Source organism: Mya arenaria, chromosome 14 (assembly GCF_026914265.1).
Source record: "Mya arenaria isolate MELC-2E11 chromosome 14, ASM2691426v1".
NCBI classification, from domain to species: domain Eukaryota; kingdom Metazoa; phylum Mollusca; class Bivalvia; order Myida; family Myidae; genus Mya; species Mya arenaria.
In genome coordinates, this window is record NC_069135.1 from 48602586 (window position 1) to 48618414 (window position 15829).

Sequence of the window (15829 nt, forward strand, 5' to 3'; positions counted from 1 at the left end):
CCCCGATAAAATGATGAACCTCCAGCCGCCATGTTTTCTTCTTATTGTTGTAACATTAATGTTTATTTAACCTCTAAAATGTCTGTTCAGTCTGTGTAACATCAATCAACCCTATCATAATTATTTCACAGTGATGACAATTTCTCGAATCCTTCGCTAAAAAAAAATTGGCTTTAAGTATTACAATTTACATATGTCTGTGGCCTGTCATTGCTGTGACAAATGTAAACTGTGTAAGTGGTAGTTGGAAATTTTTCTTTTGAAACCAGGAAAATTAATTCTTCAATAATCATTATTATGAATCTTATCTGAGACAGATAAACACATTCAAACACTAGGGATATCAAATTGCATTAAGATTTAAAGGGGCTGTACTCCGTATGATGAAATAGCGAAAAAGAAAGAAAATTGTCGAAAACTGACATAAACATGGTATCGATGTGTACAATGCATTGAAACTTACTAACTGAAGTACTAAAAAGTTTACAATTATTTTTTTTTCGCAGTTTTTTTGTATTTTTTCATTAAAAAAGATTACGGTATGTCTACCTAGTAGAATTCATTCCTTATAAAATGCATGATTGGCTAGTCGATGTTACCACGTGATATTACCAAGTTAGGTATATAGCTTAAATATTATAACCATAGCACAGTCGATACAACACTGGACTGCAATTTTGGCGACATCGGTTCGAACCCGGTCTTTGACTCGATTTTTTTTTTACATTTTGGTATTTTTTTTTACAATTATGATATCAAAGAGTAAAACATTTTATTAAATAATTGTCCGGCTAAAATAAATGTACCTAACTCACATCAAAACATAATAAATCTCCAGGGAGGCTATTTTGTGACCTATGGATCACAGAGTTATAGTTCTTCAATAAGGTACAAACCCATATTGCTTCTGTATTTGTACTTTTATATTATTAGTGATAGGCAATTGCATACATGTGAACCTTTTGCAATGACAGAGAGGTATATTTAGGTCTCAAAAGCGGTAGTTTGGGTTCATAAGCGTTAGAATTTCTAATTTCTTCATTTTTCAGTCAAAAACAATGATGGATACAATGTAAACAAAAACTTGGTATTTGTTCTATTTTTAGATTTTTGGAAAATACGCATTTAATACGCCATGGTTAAGAGACTTGTCAAATGTCAGTGTTTTTGTTAAGAAATAGAAGCAATATTAACTCTGACTTGTAAAAACAAGTTTATATTCAGAAGAGCTGCTAAAAAATCAAATCAGACTGCCAAAACAGGTCGGAGTGTAAGTGCAGACGACTGCAGAATTGTGTATGTCAATTTTCCAGCCAAAATGTCATAAAACTGATGATTTTATACACTGTAGATAATTAATAACACCTTGGAAATGTTGTTTTTTTATATGTTTTGACAATTTTTTAATGTCTTTGATATTTAAACAAGAGCTGTCACAGAGACAGCGCGCTCGACTATTCCGCCGCTTTTCAGTGTAAGGATTGAAAAGTTTTGGCGAAACATGCATGGATCACTGTTAGATTAGATTTCAATGCAATACATGATGTGCGGACAGGGCTTTTTCTATAGTACCCACGGGTCCGACTATCAGACCCATTCCCAAACCAAAATATAAGATATTTTTCCCAATCTTCAGAAAAAAATCCCAATCCAAAAAAAAAATTAGAAATTATTTTTACCTGGACTGGTTCATTTCCAACATCCTAATAAATTATGCCATGTGAAGTTTTTTTGGTAACTGAACTCAGAAATCATTGATTTTCATCACATTCAGAGATCAGAAATATGAAATATTATCTGTCATGGTTTATTGCAATAGATATTTACACCCCAAGGATTGATATTTCAGCCATTGTGGGTCTTTTAAAGGGAAAAAAAACTAATATTAAATCATTACCTAATTGCAGGAGACTAGACAGCTTTTTCTTTTAACTGTAAAATTTCCCAATTTTGGCATTTTTACGACACAAAATTTCCCAAAATGTCTAGGGTCTTTTTCCCAAAATGAACAGAAAAAGCCCTGGCGGAGATATTAACATAAATGTGGTTACACGCAAAGTTTTAACCAGAATTTTTAAGTGTAATAATAAAGGCCCATTATTTGCAAAACACAGTTATCTAACTTGATTATTCAATTAGATTGGGTGGTTGAATACCATTGTATAAAGTCTCAATGCAATACATCAAGTAGTTGCTGAGATATTATCCTATGTGTGCTAAAATGCAAGGCCTTAACCAGAATTTCTAAGTCGCATAATAAAGGGGCAAAAATTATATAATATGAAATATAGAGTTATTTAACTTGATTAAATAAGAAGGTTAAATGGTTGGGAGCCTGTGTGTAAAGTTTCAATGCAATACATGATGTATTTGCTGAAGCATTGACTTAAAAGTGGCTACGTGCAAAACCTTAACCAGAATTTCTATGTTGAATAAAAAAGGGGCCATTATTTGAACTAGAGTTATCTTACTTGGTTATTTAAGTAGATAGGATGGTTGAGTACCATTTTATAAAGCCTCAATGCAATTCATCCAGTAGTTGCTGAGATATTAACCTATGTGTGCTTACATGCAAAACCTTTAATCAGAATTTCTGAGTCGAATAATAAAGGGCAATTATTTGCATTAAATGCAAACTAGAGTTATCCAACTTGGTAAATTAAGTAGGTTGGATGGTTGAGTATCATTGTATCAAGTCTCAATGCAATACCTTAAGCAGTTGCTGAGATATTAACCTATGTGTGCTTGTACGCAAAACCTTAACCAGAGTTTCTAAGTCAAATAATAAAGGCCTATTATTTGCATTAAATGCAAACTAGAGTTATCAAACTTGCTCTCAAGTCTCAATGCAATACCTCAAGTAGTTGCTGGGATATTAACCTATGTGTGCTTGCACGCAAAACCTTAACCAAGGGGTGAGTAGTATAGCTCTTCTTATTCTTTGAATAGTCGAACTAAAAAAAATAAGCAGAACAGTATACAACGCCGATTCGGCCCTTCAGTACACTGCACAAATTCTTTGATTAAATCGGTACCATTCTTTTGGAATGACAAAATGTCGGAGGCTGTCATACCGAATGACACTTATTTTTCACATTTGCGATGTCTGCATTAATGATTTAAAACTGGGTCAATAGAGGAAGGATTATTACCTTTGTGAACGTTTGCATCTGCTCCATTCTCCAGTAGTAAAGATGTTATATCCATGTTAGCATTGCTGGCCGCGTACATGAGACCAGTCCAACCGCTCTTCAAAACCGAATCCACCTCAAAGCCTGCAGATAGTTCAGAGGCAGAAATTATAAAAAAAGTATCACATGAGATCTGTGCCAATGCTTTTTTACAAAAGTTTTATACATTTGCCAAACTGATCTTCAAAAACAGAAAATTATACCATGTTGGAGACTGTTTTCTTTCTTTTCTAAACATTATGTCCCAATTGGAATTGTTACAAGAAGGCGGAGCTTAACTATCATGGCATATTACAGTTACTTCACCTCATACTTTTGTGAAGCTAAAGCTCTAATGCGAAATATCAATATTTCTGCTTGTGAGTGCATCAGTTTTATTTCTATACAGCTGAAAAACAGTAATAAAATACGCCCAAAATACACCATTTTTTACCAGAATATGTTAAAATTTTCCAACCCCCCCTGCCAACATTTCAAACCAAAAGAATTTGCTTCTGAGCGAGGGGCGCAAGTCAAATGGTTAGACCTCTAAGTTACGTCAAATCTCTAACTTCAAATCCTTGATCCACCCCTGTAGACATCATAAATGACTTTATATAAATAAAGAAGCACTGCTTGACATAATTATTTTTCTGTATTTGTATGAGCCCAGATGTAAGCAAGATGCATTAAAGAAACACTATTACATATAACTGAAAATGTTCAGTGGTTCTTCTATTAATATACCAACAAGAATTTAGAAAACAGTTCTCCCACTTCACCTTGGTTTATGTACTGCTTAACTTTATCTGTATGTCCTCTTACAATAGCCATCTGAAAGTCCCCGACCGTCAGGGGTATGGTGTCTGCTTCTTCCTTTAGATCTGTAACCCTGCGGAATTTCTTCTCTGGTTCCTTGGCTTTTGGTTTCACATGGCCAAACCCTCCACGAGGTGCAGTAGAGGAGTGCTGAAATACAATAAAGAAGTCATTGAAGGATGAGATTGTTTGGAGGTGTTACCCTGTAGTATAAATGAAAATTCAACAAAATAAATCCTACAGAATATTGTGGATTACACAAATGAAAAACAAGAATGCTTTGAATAGAATGCTTGTCGTTGTTTTTTCAGTAAAAAAGGGACATAACTCAACTATTATCAAAGTCAGATAGATAGGCCTGACATGTGCACAATTGCCAACGGCCATATGTGTTAAAATATAACTATGCACAACGATTATTAAGTTAGGACCCATTTAAAGTTTTTGCAAGACATTTTCAAACTATAATGGGGCATAACTTTACAGTAAGTAAAGGCATATTATGGGCCTGACTATATATGGGCATATTATCATTAGTAGCATATGTTCATTCAAATCTCTTTAACAGTTTTTAAGTCATGGACATTGTAAAGTTTTTGCATGACTTTTCTTTGCAAGACATGGCATAACTAGACAATTGATAAAAGCCAGAGTTGTAGGCTTTGTTACGACTTATCTAATTCATTAGCATATATACGGTAGTATGTCAGTGGTCCAGTTCGGGATTTCGTTGGTATTTCCATACATTTCTTATTAATAAAGCATCTTTTGAATCTCAGGAATTTATCATACATTACATAACAATTTACTATAGTTATACTAATTTTCATTTGTTTCTCTAACAGTGATTTTTTCTGGTACAATTTACTGCCTTCTAAAGGCTGTTTCCCCTAGCGAAAAAGTGCTAATTTTCCCCAAAAGTTCATGATATTTTCCCAATTAATTAGATGTAAATACAGATTCTGTGAAAGAATAAAAAAAGTAATGAATTTATTAAACAAGAGCTGTCGTAAGACAGCGCGCTCAACTTTGCCGCTTTGACTTAGAAGTGAATACAATAACAATGTAAGTTTGGTCTATTTATGTCAAACCTAACTAAAATTATTCAATACATAAGGTGACTTTGATGCTGCCTTCCCACCACCCGAAAAATGATGCAAGTCATTCAAATAACTTGATTTCCCATTATGAAAATGTGGTAAAGAATATACAAATATGCCTTTCAAAAGAAATTAAAATAAAAAAAAATAACAAGAGGCACATCAGTGCCTGTGCTCCACTGGCCAAAAGGTTCAAGCAAAGACCACATAACGAACATTTTCGTCAAGTTTCATAGAAATACAATTATCAATTTTTGAGGAGAAGTTATTAAAAAAATTTTTTTACTTTAATAGCTCTGGCTGCCATGTTGTGCAGTGGACCGAAATGATTTGGGCAATTTGAGTAAAGGAGCACCAAACAAACATTTCTGTCAAGTTTTATCGAAAAAAGGTCATCGGTTTCGACGACAAGTCGTATAAAGTTTTTTATTTTTTAGCTCTGGCAGCCATGGTGTGCAGTGGACTGGAACCATTTAACAAATTTTGGTTAATGACCACCCAAGGAACATTTATGTAAAGTTTCATCAAAATCTGATCATCGGTTTCTGAGAAGATGTAGTTTAACGTTTTTTTCTATTCTTAGCTCTGGCTGCCATGTTGTGCAGTGGACCAGAACTGTTTGGGCTATTTTGGTTAAGGACTACCCAAGTAACATTTCTGTCAAGTTTCATTGCAATACGATCATCGGTTTCTGAGGAGAAGTCGTTTAAAGGTTTTTCTATTTTTACCTCTGGGGGCCATCTTGTGCAGTGGACCGAAACCATTGAAGCAAATTTGATAAAGGACCATCCAAGGAACATTTCTGTTAAGTTTCATCAAAATCTGATCATCGGTTTCTGAGAAGATGTTCTTTAAAGGTTTTTCTATTTTTTTGCCCTGGTAGCCATGTTGTGCAGCGGACCGGAACCATTTGAGCAATTTTGGTTAAGGACCACCCAAGGAACAATTCTGTCAAGTTTCATCAAAATCTGCCTATCCGTTTCAGAGGAGATGTCGTTTAAAGATTTTGCTATTTTTAGCTGTGGCGGCCATATTGTGCAATGGACCAGAACCATTTGAGCAATTTTAATAAAGGACCACCCAAGGAACATTACTGTCAAGTTTCATCAAAATCTGCCGAACCGTTTCAGAGGAGATGTCGTTTAAAGATTTTGCTATTTTTAGCTCTGGCGGCCATAGTGTGCAATGGACCGGAACCATTTGAGAAATTTTGGTAAAGGACCACCAAAGGAACATTCCTGTGAAGTTTTGTCAAAATCCACTTATCAGTTTCAGAGGAGATGTCGTTTAAAGTAAAAGTTTACGCACGCACGCACGCACGCACGCACGCACTCACGACGGACAATCTGTGACGACATAAGCTCCATGGCCTTCGGCCAGTGGAGCTAAAAATAATAATAATAAAAAATCAAGGGCCATATAGTATACCCCTCCTTGTTTTCCCTTGGTAAAAAACTGGTTAAGAATGTAAAAATGTGCCTGGGGTATAGAAGTTATTAATAAGTATCCCAACCTGCCCTAAAACTTTAACTTCAGTTCCATAGTCAATCAGGGCCATAATTTGTATAAAAGATAATATGGAGTTATCTAACCTCATTATGTGATGGCTCTGAACAATTGTGTGAAGTATTAAGTCAATTGAATGAATGGTATTGGAGTTTTAAGTGAAAATCCCAACTTGCCCTAAAACTTTAACCTGCCCTAAAACTTTAACATAAGTCAATCAGGGGTCATAACTTGTATTAAGGATAATATGGAGTTATGTAACCTCATTGTGTGATGGTCCTGAACAACTGTGTGAAGTATTAAGTCAATTGAACAAAGGGTATAGAAGTTATTTATAAATATCCCAACCTGCCCTTAAACTTTAACCGGACGCCGACGCTGGGGCGAGTAGTATAGGCCACCTATTCTTCGAATAGTCAGGCTAAAAATAAACAAAATCTGGATAAGACTAGCTCTTTTACAGCATAATGTATGCATAAAAGAGTGAAAACATGTATATTTGCAACTATATTTGCTATTTAAGCATGATTTTGTATTTTTCCCAGTCAAAAAAAATCCGAATTAGGAAGGAACAGGCGGTTAAAATAATCTCCCAAAAAATCACTGTCTAATTATCAAATCCTAAGTGGTTCGAGGACACAATTACACAGATTCATCAATTGAATACCACAAATACTTGCCTGTTGTTTTGCACTGAAAACAGGGCCATAACTAAACAATTATAAAAGCCCGAGTTATGGGCTTTTCTGTAATTGTGCATATTGTCTCTGGCAACATCTGTATTTGTACATTTACTTGATAATCTTGAAAGATTTTTGAGTAATGGCCAAGGTAAAAGCTTATGGTCAATGACGCTGAAGCCAGCTAAACATTTATAACCATATCCCAACCTGATGTTCTGTGAAAGCTAACATACATTGATGTTACAAATACACAACATTGATACAAAATTTTAACTTTTTCTGAACAAATTAAACATCACAAATACCTGACTTATTTCCAACAGGCACTTGATATATTTCATTTAAAACAAAGGAAAAATCTTGACTGTCCAAAATCTACTCACCTACCGGTATACATGAGCTTTTAAGTCTGTTTAGACATATATTCAGGGAAAAAGACAACTCAGTTTACAATAATAAAAATTAAAATTTGTGAAACTTAGATTAAAGATCTCACAACATATAAAGTCACAAATACTATAAACATATATGTGAATGACAGAAATCAAATTATAAAACATATATATTTACTATGACTTTAATCATTTGTACATTTAAATCATGTTGTTGCTTGTTAGCACAGTTTTGCATTAAATTCAATGCAGATACTAATATCATTAGGAAATAAAATATATAATTAATATTAATAATAATGACAATACATTAAAACAAATAAAAAAGCAACTCATTTTTATTTGAAAAAGAAGAACAACAGCTAAACCTTTTGAGTTTTTTCTTAAAAGATTTTTGTTGTTGTTGAATTTCAAGATCAAACAAGAGATGTTTGTCAAACATTATTATTTGATAATGTGTTTACATCAAATTAGATACCTGAATCATATATTACATTGAATTAATTACAATGAACTTACTTGCTTTTATTGTTTTATGTTTATTTTATTTATATTTCAAAACAGAAAATTGGAATTTAATATTCACATCTAGGAAAAATAGTACATGTTTTTGCATTAGCCACAATAATGCGCATTTAGGGAACTTTTTTTAACATTTGGATATTCATTTTGTTCCCTAAACGCAACAAGTCAACTGAGCAGTACCAATGTAAAATATATTCTTCAACTGTTACTCCACAATACTTAACACTTCACTGTTAAATAAATACACAAAAGTTACACTTTAATTATTTTAGCCAATACCTTTTACTTATTACACTTAAGTGTTTTATGAAACACAAATAATTGGTTTAATTTAGATCGACTTCTGTCAATAAAGCATCGCCATTTTGAAACCATCTAGCAGGTGCCAAATCAAAAATCGTCAAATACTCTGAAGCAGCTGTTTATATGGACTACTTTTTGCATATGAAATTAGGGATTAGGCTCCCAATTTAGTCAGAAACCCCAACAATGTGTCAACTGGGTAAAGGGCGGGTACAATCTAGCATGTATGCCACAAGTCTGCAGATTCCAAACATTGAATTGTTAACTAGCCACAATAATTTGTGTTAAGTCAGTCAAAAGCTATTAATAGCTAATGTTTTCTCTGTTATGTCATACCGACTGAAAATAAAATTTGATTTGAATGTACATAGTTTCCTTCATGTATTGGAGGAAATAAAGATTTATTCATTCATTTAGTTGAAATACATTTAACTCGTAGACATACGTAAAACTTATTTTGAGTATTTTAATCAAATGTAAATAGCTTGGGAAAGCCATTTTCACTATAAATATAGGAGGACATATAACTTTAGACCAAATCATGAACTGTGTACGAAAGTAGTAAAGATTAAGTCATTTGGATTTAAATTATTTGAATTGACATTCAATTTGACAATACCACAACAGGATCGAATGCCTTTGGCTTGCGAATGGCGTCGAATTCACTTCCCAAACAAAATCCTTCTTCATCGAAGTCATCATCGTCTTCAAATCCACCCGGTGCAGCCATTTTTCGTACTCAAACTTCGTCCCAGATTATTTTCGGTAAAATAAACACCGCAAATCTTGATATATTGTTGCGTACATTCATCTGTATAATAATAAGCTTTTGCATATATTTAAAAAAAATAATGTTTGTCAAATAAACTAAGAATGGGGAAGAAAATAAAAACATCGAATGCGAAGATATTGATCACCTTGAAGAGCGGAGCTATCATTGTCAAAATGTCAATTTATTTACAAAAGTTAAAAGAGTTCAGACAACTTATTCAGCATCATGGCGGAATCAAAGCATCCTTTTTAACGCTATATAAGTAAATAGTTTTATAGAATTTTTATTTCATTCATGTCAGTTATACCAAAATAATGAATTTCGTTTGTTTGTTTGTATTGCAATATGTATTCGCGACTTGTCAAAATTCAGGTATTAACAGTAGATACCACCAAATCTAATGTCCTGTATATTCAAAACTGAATTGGCCAATATGTACGCTATTCCTAGAATTTCAAAGCCGAATATAGTTCTACATATGTAATGCACTCTAAGCAATGTTAGAAAAACAGTTGTTTAATTAGATAAATATAACTTGGTTTACATTAGTATATATTAGTCCAAATAATTGTACGTTGACGGATTTTTTTTAGATTTTTGATATGGCAAATCCTTCACGTACAAATTGTTTAGTATCAAAAGTGGGTAGTTGTTCCGATCAGGATTCCGGGTTAAAGCATATAGCGTCTATAAAATATCATAAAAACAAGAAATATTACCAGATAATGTTATTTTATATTAGTTCCGTACACAATTTTTTTTTTATCCAACTTATAATTATGAATTTGACGGCTTTTCTTCATTTCATTCTGTCAAAACATAACGATATATACATGAAGGGCACCTGCAAGGCTTCAGGGCACAGTTTTAAATCGCTCGGAACATTTCGGCCATGGCCGAGTTGTTACGATTGTATAACAAGGTCTATCTCGAAGCTTTGTCGGAGGAGACCGAGTTATTACGATTGTATCGAGTTGTTCCCCTTCGCATAATTGTTATCTGTGTCAGTCAACTTTCGTTTTATTGGAAAGGTAAACAACTTGTTTTAATGCATTAAATGCTTGTTTAGTGCAAAATAACATTTCACTTACATAGCAAAATATGAAAATAACTCTTTCTGATCAATTTCAACCATAAAATACTTCACTTAAAACAATTTCAATATTTTTAAAACACCCCCGTTTTTTGCACATTCCCGTTTAGACGTTAGGGATTGGAAGAATCCCGTATAACACGTCTATTATTTTAGACTATAGTATATATATACTGAAAGCTGCTCAAGATGTAGGGTGGGACAATACCTAAGTGTAATGTCTAGTAGTGAGCCGATTATCGCAGCCTAAAAGTCAACCATCAACAAAGACAATTTGCCGGCATCGATTAATCTGTTCTACATCTTTCTGTTTATTTTATTTTTTCTTGCTCCTCAAATATCTTTTGCCTATTGACTTAAAAAAGCCAGGACTCCAAAATAACAAGTGTACAAGTGGAAAATGACCAAATTAATGATGTTTCTGCTTCTGCTTCTGCTTAGGTACGGTGCAGGGCCTGTTACAGCGTAGCGCTCCGGGGGATGTTTAGACGAAATTAAGGACAAATGATAGCTAGGCTTTAGTTGTAACATCTATTGTCTATGAATATTGTTTTTGACCATTTGTCTGTGATAATTTCATTTCCATGATATTTCCTTGAGATTATGTTGTTTAACTTCTTGTCTTTAGCTGAAGAGTTTCTCACATATTTTTTACCCTATATATATATATTCTATAGACAAGGGATACAACAGCGATAGTGCAATCAAAGGCAATCATAGAAGAAACAAAGTGTCTAATATATTAAATTAAGCTTTCCAAATGTTACCATATTTCCTATTAACTTAAAAAAATATCTAAAGTTTTTGAATCTTGTACAATTTTATTTTTGTCTTAGCAAGGACAATGTTACATAAACTTTTTTCTAACCTTTAAAAACATGAGCATTACCATTTTATCAATGATCATTCATAAGGCCCAAAGGAGAAAATTGGATTTAATACTCTTCACATCAACATTGTTTAAATATGCCCAAATTAAATATAACTTTGTTACAGTGTAAAATCGCTGTAATTAATGAGTTAGAAGTGGCTAATCAGTGAAGTACATGTATTTACGTTTGGTCTTCTTGAGGGGACATTTATTATAATTATACACTGAAACAAACTTTTTTCTTCTTTAAATATGACTGAAAAGGATATAAATTGGCTGTTAATTTTAGTTTTTTGGAAAAGGGCACACAATTGTATGTGGAGGAAATGTTATTTTTGAAAATGATTGTTGTAATTGTATCCCAGCTCTGTTCAGACACGAGTGATGGTTAAAATATCAAAACAGTGAATAATTGAACTTGAATGAATTTGACTTGAAGGATGCAGGCTGTCAAAAACATTTGCCATGCTTGATTTTGGAAAGGAGAAATATATCTCTTTGGATCTGTAATTATCTATAAGAAATTTCTCCCAGACATTGCATAAAAATTAACAATTGATACCGTTTATATAAATATATATATGCATAAGTTCATTTTTTACCTGAATGCAACATAGATGCTCAAAGTAGTGTTAAAATGGCAAACTGAGAGATTCCAAAGCTGTAACATCTAGGAGTGTAACAGCTTAACTAAGGAGTTTCATTCTCCCAAAATTCATTAGAATTTAAGTGACCAACTCTGCAGTTAACTTTAGTTACCTAAAGAATTGTGTTTGTTTTTCAGAACTGATGGCCTCAAAATGGGCGAACTCAAGGGAGTGGATGAGTTTGGAAACAGATATTATGAAAACAAAAAGTTCTTCATAGGTTTGTTATAAACTCAGGGATGATAATGTTCAGGAATAATCCTGAGGACATGAGTCTGGACAGTCTCAAGTCTGAGTTCAGTCTCGAGGGTTAAAACTGCATCTTCATTATATTGAATATATTTCTTTCTATTGAATAAGTTGATGAAATTGGCTGAACTTTATAACTGTTTGAAGTTGTGAAATCGTTTATGATTATTTGTAATTAAATAGAAGTGTGTTTTTGAGTATAGACTCGGACCAGAGACTGTTCATAATCTTGGCCGGACATTTGCTGTTTGAATTTCTTAACCCTGCTTAGGGCCTGTCATGATAAATGTTAATATTAGAAATTAACACTATAGTTATTGCAATGATACCGGTAATGTAAAAAAAAATTAACTTAACACTTATGAAAAGTGACTTTGAATTTATATAACTTGCATTAAATTTCTTTCTACATATATATGCGCAGTTATAATGCTACTCATTACAATATATCTTAATACATTTCCTAATTGTTCAGTAAAATATAGACATATATAATACATAGTTTATATATAATACATTGTTTTTGTTTTTTTGTGTAGCTTTTGAATTGGATATAATTTCTACCATCTGTGCTGTAGGTCGAAGTCGTTGGGTGGAGTTCACTGATGCTGTAGGTGTGGAATATGATGCAACGATGATTCCTCCTGAGTGGTAAATATTGGTTAAGGGTGTAAGCTTGTCTGCTTTACCAAGAAACTATGTTTAGGTATTGTAGTAGCCTTGGTTTTGGCAAATCACTTTCCTAATTTTATTATCTCTTTAGTCATATGAAATAAAAAAATAACGAATTTCCAAAATACATTATTTTCATTGACCTAATTGAAAAATCATACTTTAATGTTAAAAACAGAAGCAATTGTACATCACAATGCATTGTTAAGATGGCCTGCCTATTCTGGTATTATGTATGGCAGATCATGTTTTGGAGTGTTCTCTTGTTGTTCATACAGTTATTCATTTCTCGGAATGGTAATCAATAAGCGGGACTAACGAAGTTACTGTTCAATAAGTGGTGTATTGAGTGATCAATGATACTTATCCCTAACTGTTCAATTGGTGGTGAAGTCACTGTACCAGTATGTGTATTGAAAAATCAAGGAAATTTATCCATTAACTACTTATTGCACACTTGCTTGTCAACTAGGTTTATATTTCTGGATCCCAAGTAGGAAAGTAAGCACGACAGTCATATTCTCCAATTATAATTACTGGTAGGGGGAACACCATTTGGCATGAAAATCATAAACACATGAAAATAAACGAAATAGTGATCAACATTATCATAGCATTCATGACCAAACATCCTTGACTTTTATGAAGAAAGAAACAAATCCCAACTGTATACAAGATTTTGAAGGTTTCCTTTAAGGAGTTATAGCAATGTGAATGTTTAGTGGTATTAAAATTATCACAGACATTACCAGGTTGAATGTGAAGCCGGAAAATTTTGAACTAATTGAATCGGCACAGTTGACAGTATCTTCTGAATGCTTCTGTATGCTTATTTTTAGAACTTTTGCCTGTTATATTTCTTAAAACGTAGGCGCGTATACAGGATTGACAATATGGTACAAATCAGTAACTACACCCAGCCCTCATAACTGAATTATACCTTCTCATAGCCTCTCATAAAGGACACCAGAAAACAAGGATAACAGACTCGAGAGTGATTCTTAACAGCCGAGAGCTGTCTTTACAGTCTGTTACTATCACCAATATCATGCTGGGCAATGTTAAATACGTTTCTGTAACTATTATTAATATCATGCTTGGCAATGTTAAATACGTGTCTGTAACTGTCACGCATATCATGCTTGGCAATGTTAAATACGTGTCTGTAACTATCACGAATATCATGCTGGGCAATGTTAAATACGTGTCTGTAACTATCACGAATATCGTGCTTGGCAATGTTAAATACGTGTCTGTAACTATCACGAATATCGTGCTTGGCAATGTTAAATACGTGTCTGTAACTATCATGAATATCGTGCTGGGCAATGTTAAATACGTGTCTGTAACTATCACGAATATCGTGCTTGGCAATGTTAAATACGTGTCTGTAAATATCACGAATATCGTGCTTGGCAATGTTAAATATGTGTCTGTAACTATCACGAATATCATGCTGGGCAATGTTAAATACGTGTGTGTTACTATCACGAATATCATGCTCTGCAATGTTAAATACGTGTGTGTAACTGTCACGAATATTATGCTGGGCAATGTTAAATACGTGTGTGTTACTATCACGAATATCATGCTCTGCAATGTTAAATTCGTGTGTGTTACTATCACGAATATCATGCTCTGCAATGTTAAATACGTGTGTGTAACTGTCACGAATATTATGCTGGGCAATGTTAAGTACGTGCTGGGCAATGTTAAATATGTGTCTGTAACTATCAAGAATATCATGCTGGGCAATGTTAGATACGTGTCTATAACTATCACGAATATCATGCCGGGCAATGTTAAATATGTGTCTGTAACTATCACGAATATTATGCTGGGCAATGTTATATACGTGTGTGTTTCTATCACGAATATCATGCTTGGCAATGTTGAATACGTGTAAGTAACTATTACAAATATCATGCTGGGCAATGTTAAATTTGTGTCTGTAACTATCAAGAATATTATGCTTGGTGATGTTAAATACATGTTGAAGTGTTTTATTCATCAATTCAACGTATACCTACCAGTGACTGGTCTATGTTTCAGGCGGTTGTGGCTGCAGTATACCAGAGAGGAAAATCCAGTGGAAAAATCTACTGAACCCAAGAAATGGTTCGGTCCTCATGTCTATAATCGAACGGGCAAATCGGATCAATACATCCCCTACAGTACAACAAGACCTAAAATTCAAGCATGGGAACCCCCGAAATAGATACGCTTTTATCTCTGTTGTGGATTTGAATGTGTGTTAACTTACTGGAATAAACTTATTGCTGGACATAAATGAACATTGATATTCAATTGGCCCTCTTCAATAGGTACAATACAAGCGTCATGTGTGTGTTGAGTTTATAAATGACTTCTTAAACTGTCAAAAAAAATCAAATAAAATGAACATTGTTGGTAGATTTAATGTTTAAATGATGATCCTTGTTGTTTTGTTCAAATTAATTTTTAATGTTTATGGCCTTTTTAAGATTGAGCAGAGAAAAATTAGAAGAAAAGTTAGCTAGTTACTATTTAAATAAAGCTTGGCATGAACATACTGATCAAGTTAGTATCTACTTATGAAACGAAAGATTGCAACAACTTCAACATTTCAAACGTACACAATGAAAATTGCTTCACTGTACAAAGATTTGAACAACTATATTAACTTTGTTATTATGTTTCCTCTAATAAATGGGGAGATATATTGTTTTTACACCAGTTGTCTGTCCATCACAAATCATGTTCGCTCTAATCACTTGAAAGGTTTTGAAATAACTTGTCACAAATGTTCACCAAATTGTGACGATGTGCTGAAAGCATGTCACAACCAGCTAAGGTCAAGGTCACTCTAAGAGGTCAAAGGTCATTTGACTATTTCATGTCCACTCCATATCTCTTGAACTGCTTCAATGATTTTGAAGTACTACCCAAAAATGTTCACCATATTGAGATGATGTGCAGAGCGCATGTTAGAACCAGCTCAGTCCAAGGTCAAGGCCACACTTAGAGGTCAAAGTTCATATCATAAAT

General features: G+C 33.5%; 2 protein-coding genes across 2 annotated transcripts in view; one reads left to right on the top strand and one right to left on the bottom strand.

Annotated features, from left to right (window-relative positions):
- The window catches only part of LOC128217729 (ankyrin repeat, SAM and basic leucine zipper domain-containing protein 1-like), a 37630-nt gene extending 28287 nt beyond the window's left edge, over positions 1-9343 (bottom strand). Inside the window, exons 1-3 of the mRNA XM_052925077.1 lie at positions 9118-9343; positions 3953-4139; positions 3153-3275 (exon numbers count right to left, since the gene is read on the bottom strand). Coding sequence (XP_052781037.1) covers positions 3153-3275; positions 3953-4139; positions 9118-9228 — 421 coding nt within the window. The 5' untranslated portion in view covers positions 9229-9343. The remainder of the gene's footprint in view (positions 1-3152; positions 3276-3952; positions 4140-9117) is intronic.
- A 13-nt stretch (positions 9344-9356) lies between these two features.
- Positions 9357-15512, top strand: LOC128217730 (probable NADH dehydrogenase [ubiquinone] 1 alpha subcomplex subunit 12). Its single transcript, XM_052925078.1, has 4 exons — positions 9357-9532; positions 12019-12101; positions 12709-12781; positions 14855-15512. Exons 1-4 carry the CDS (start codon positions 9372-9374, stop codon positions 15018-15020), a joined length of 483 nt encoding a protein of 160 aa, XP_052781038.1. The 5' UTR covers positions 9357-9371; the 3' UTR covers positions 15021-15512.
- The last annotated feature ends 317 nt before the right edge of the window (positions 15513-15829 follow it).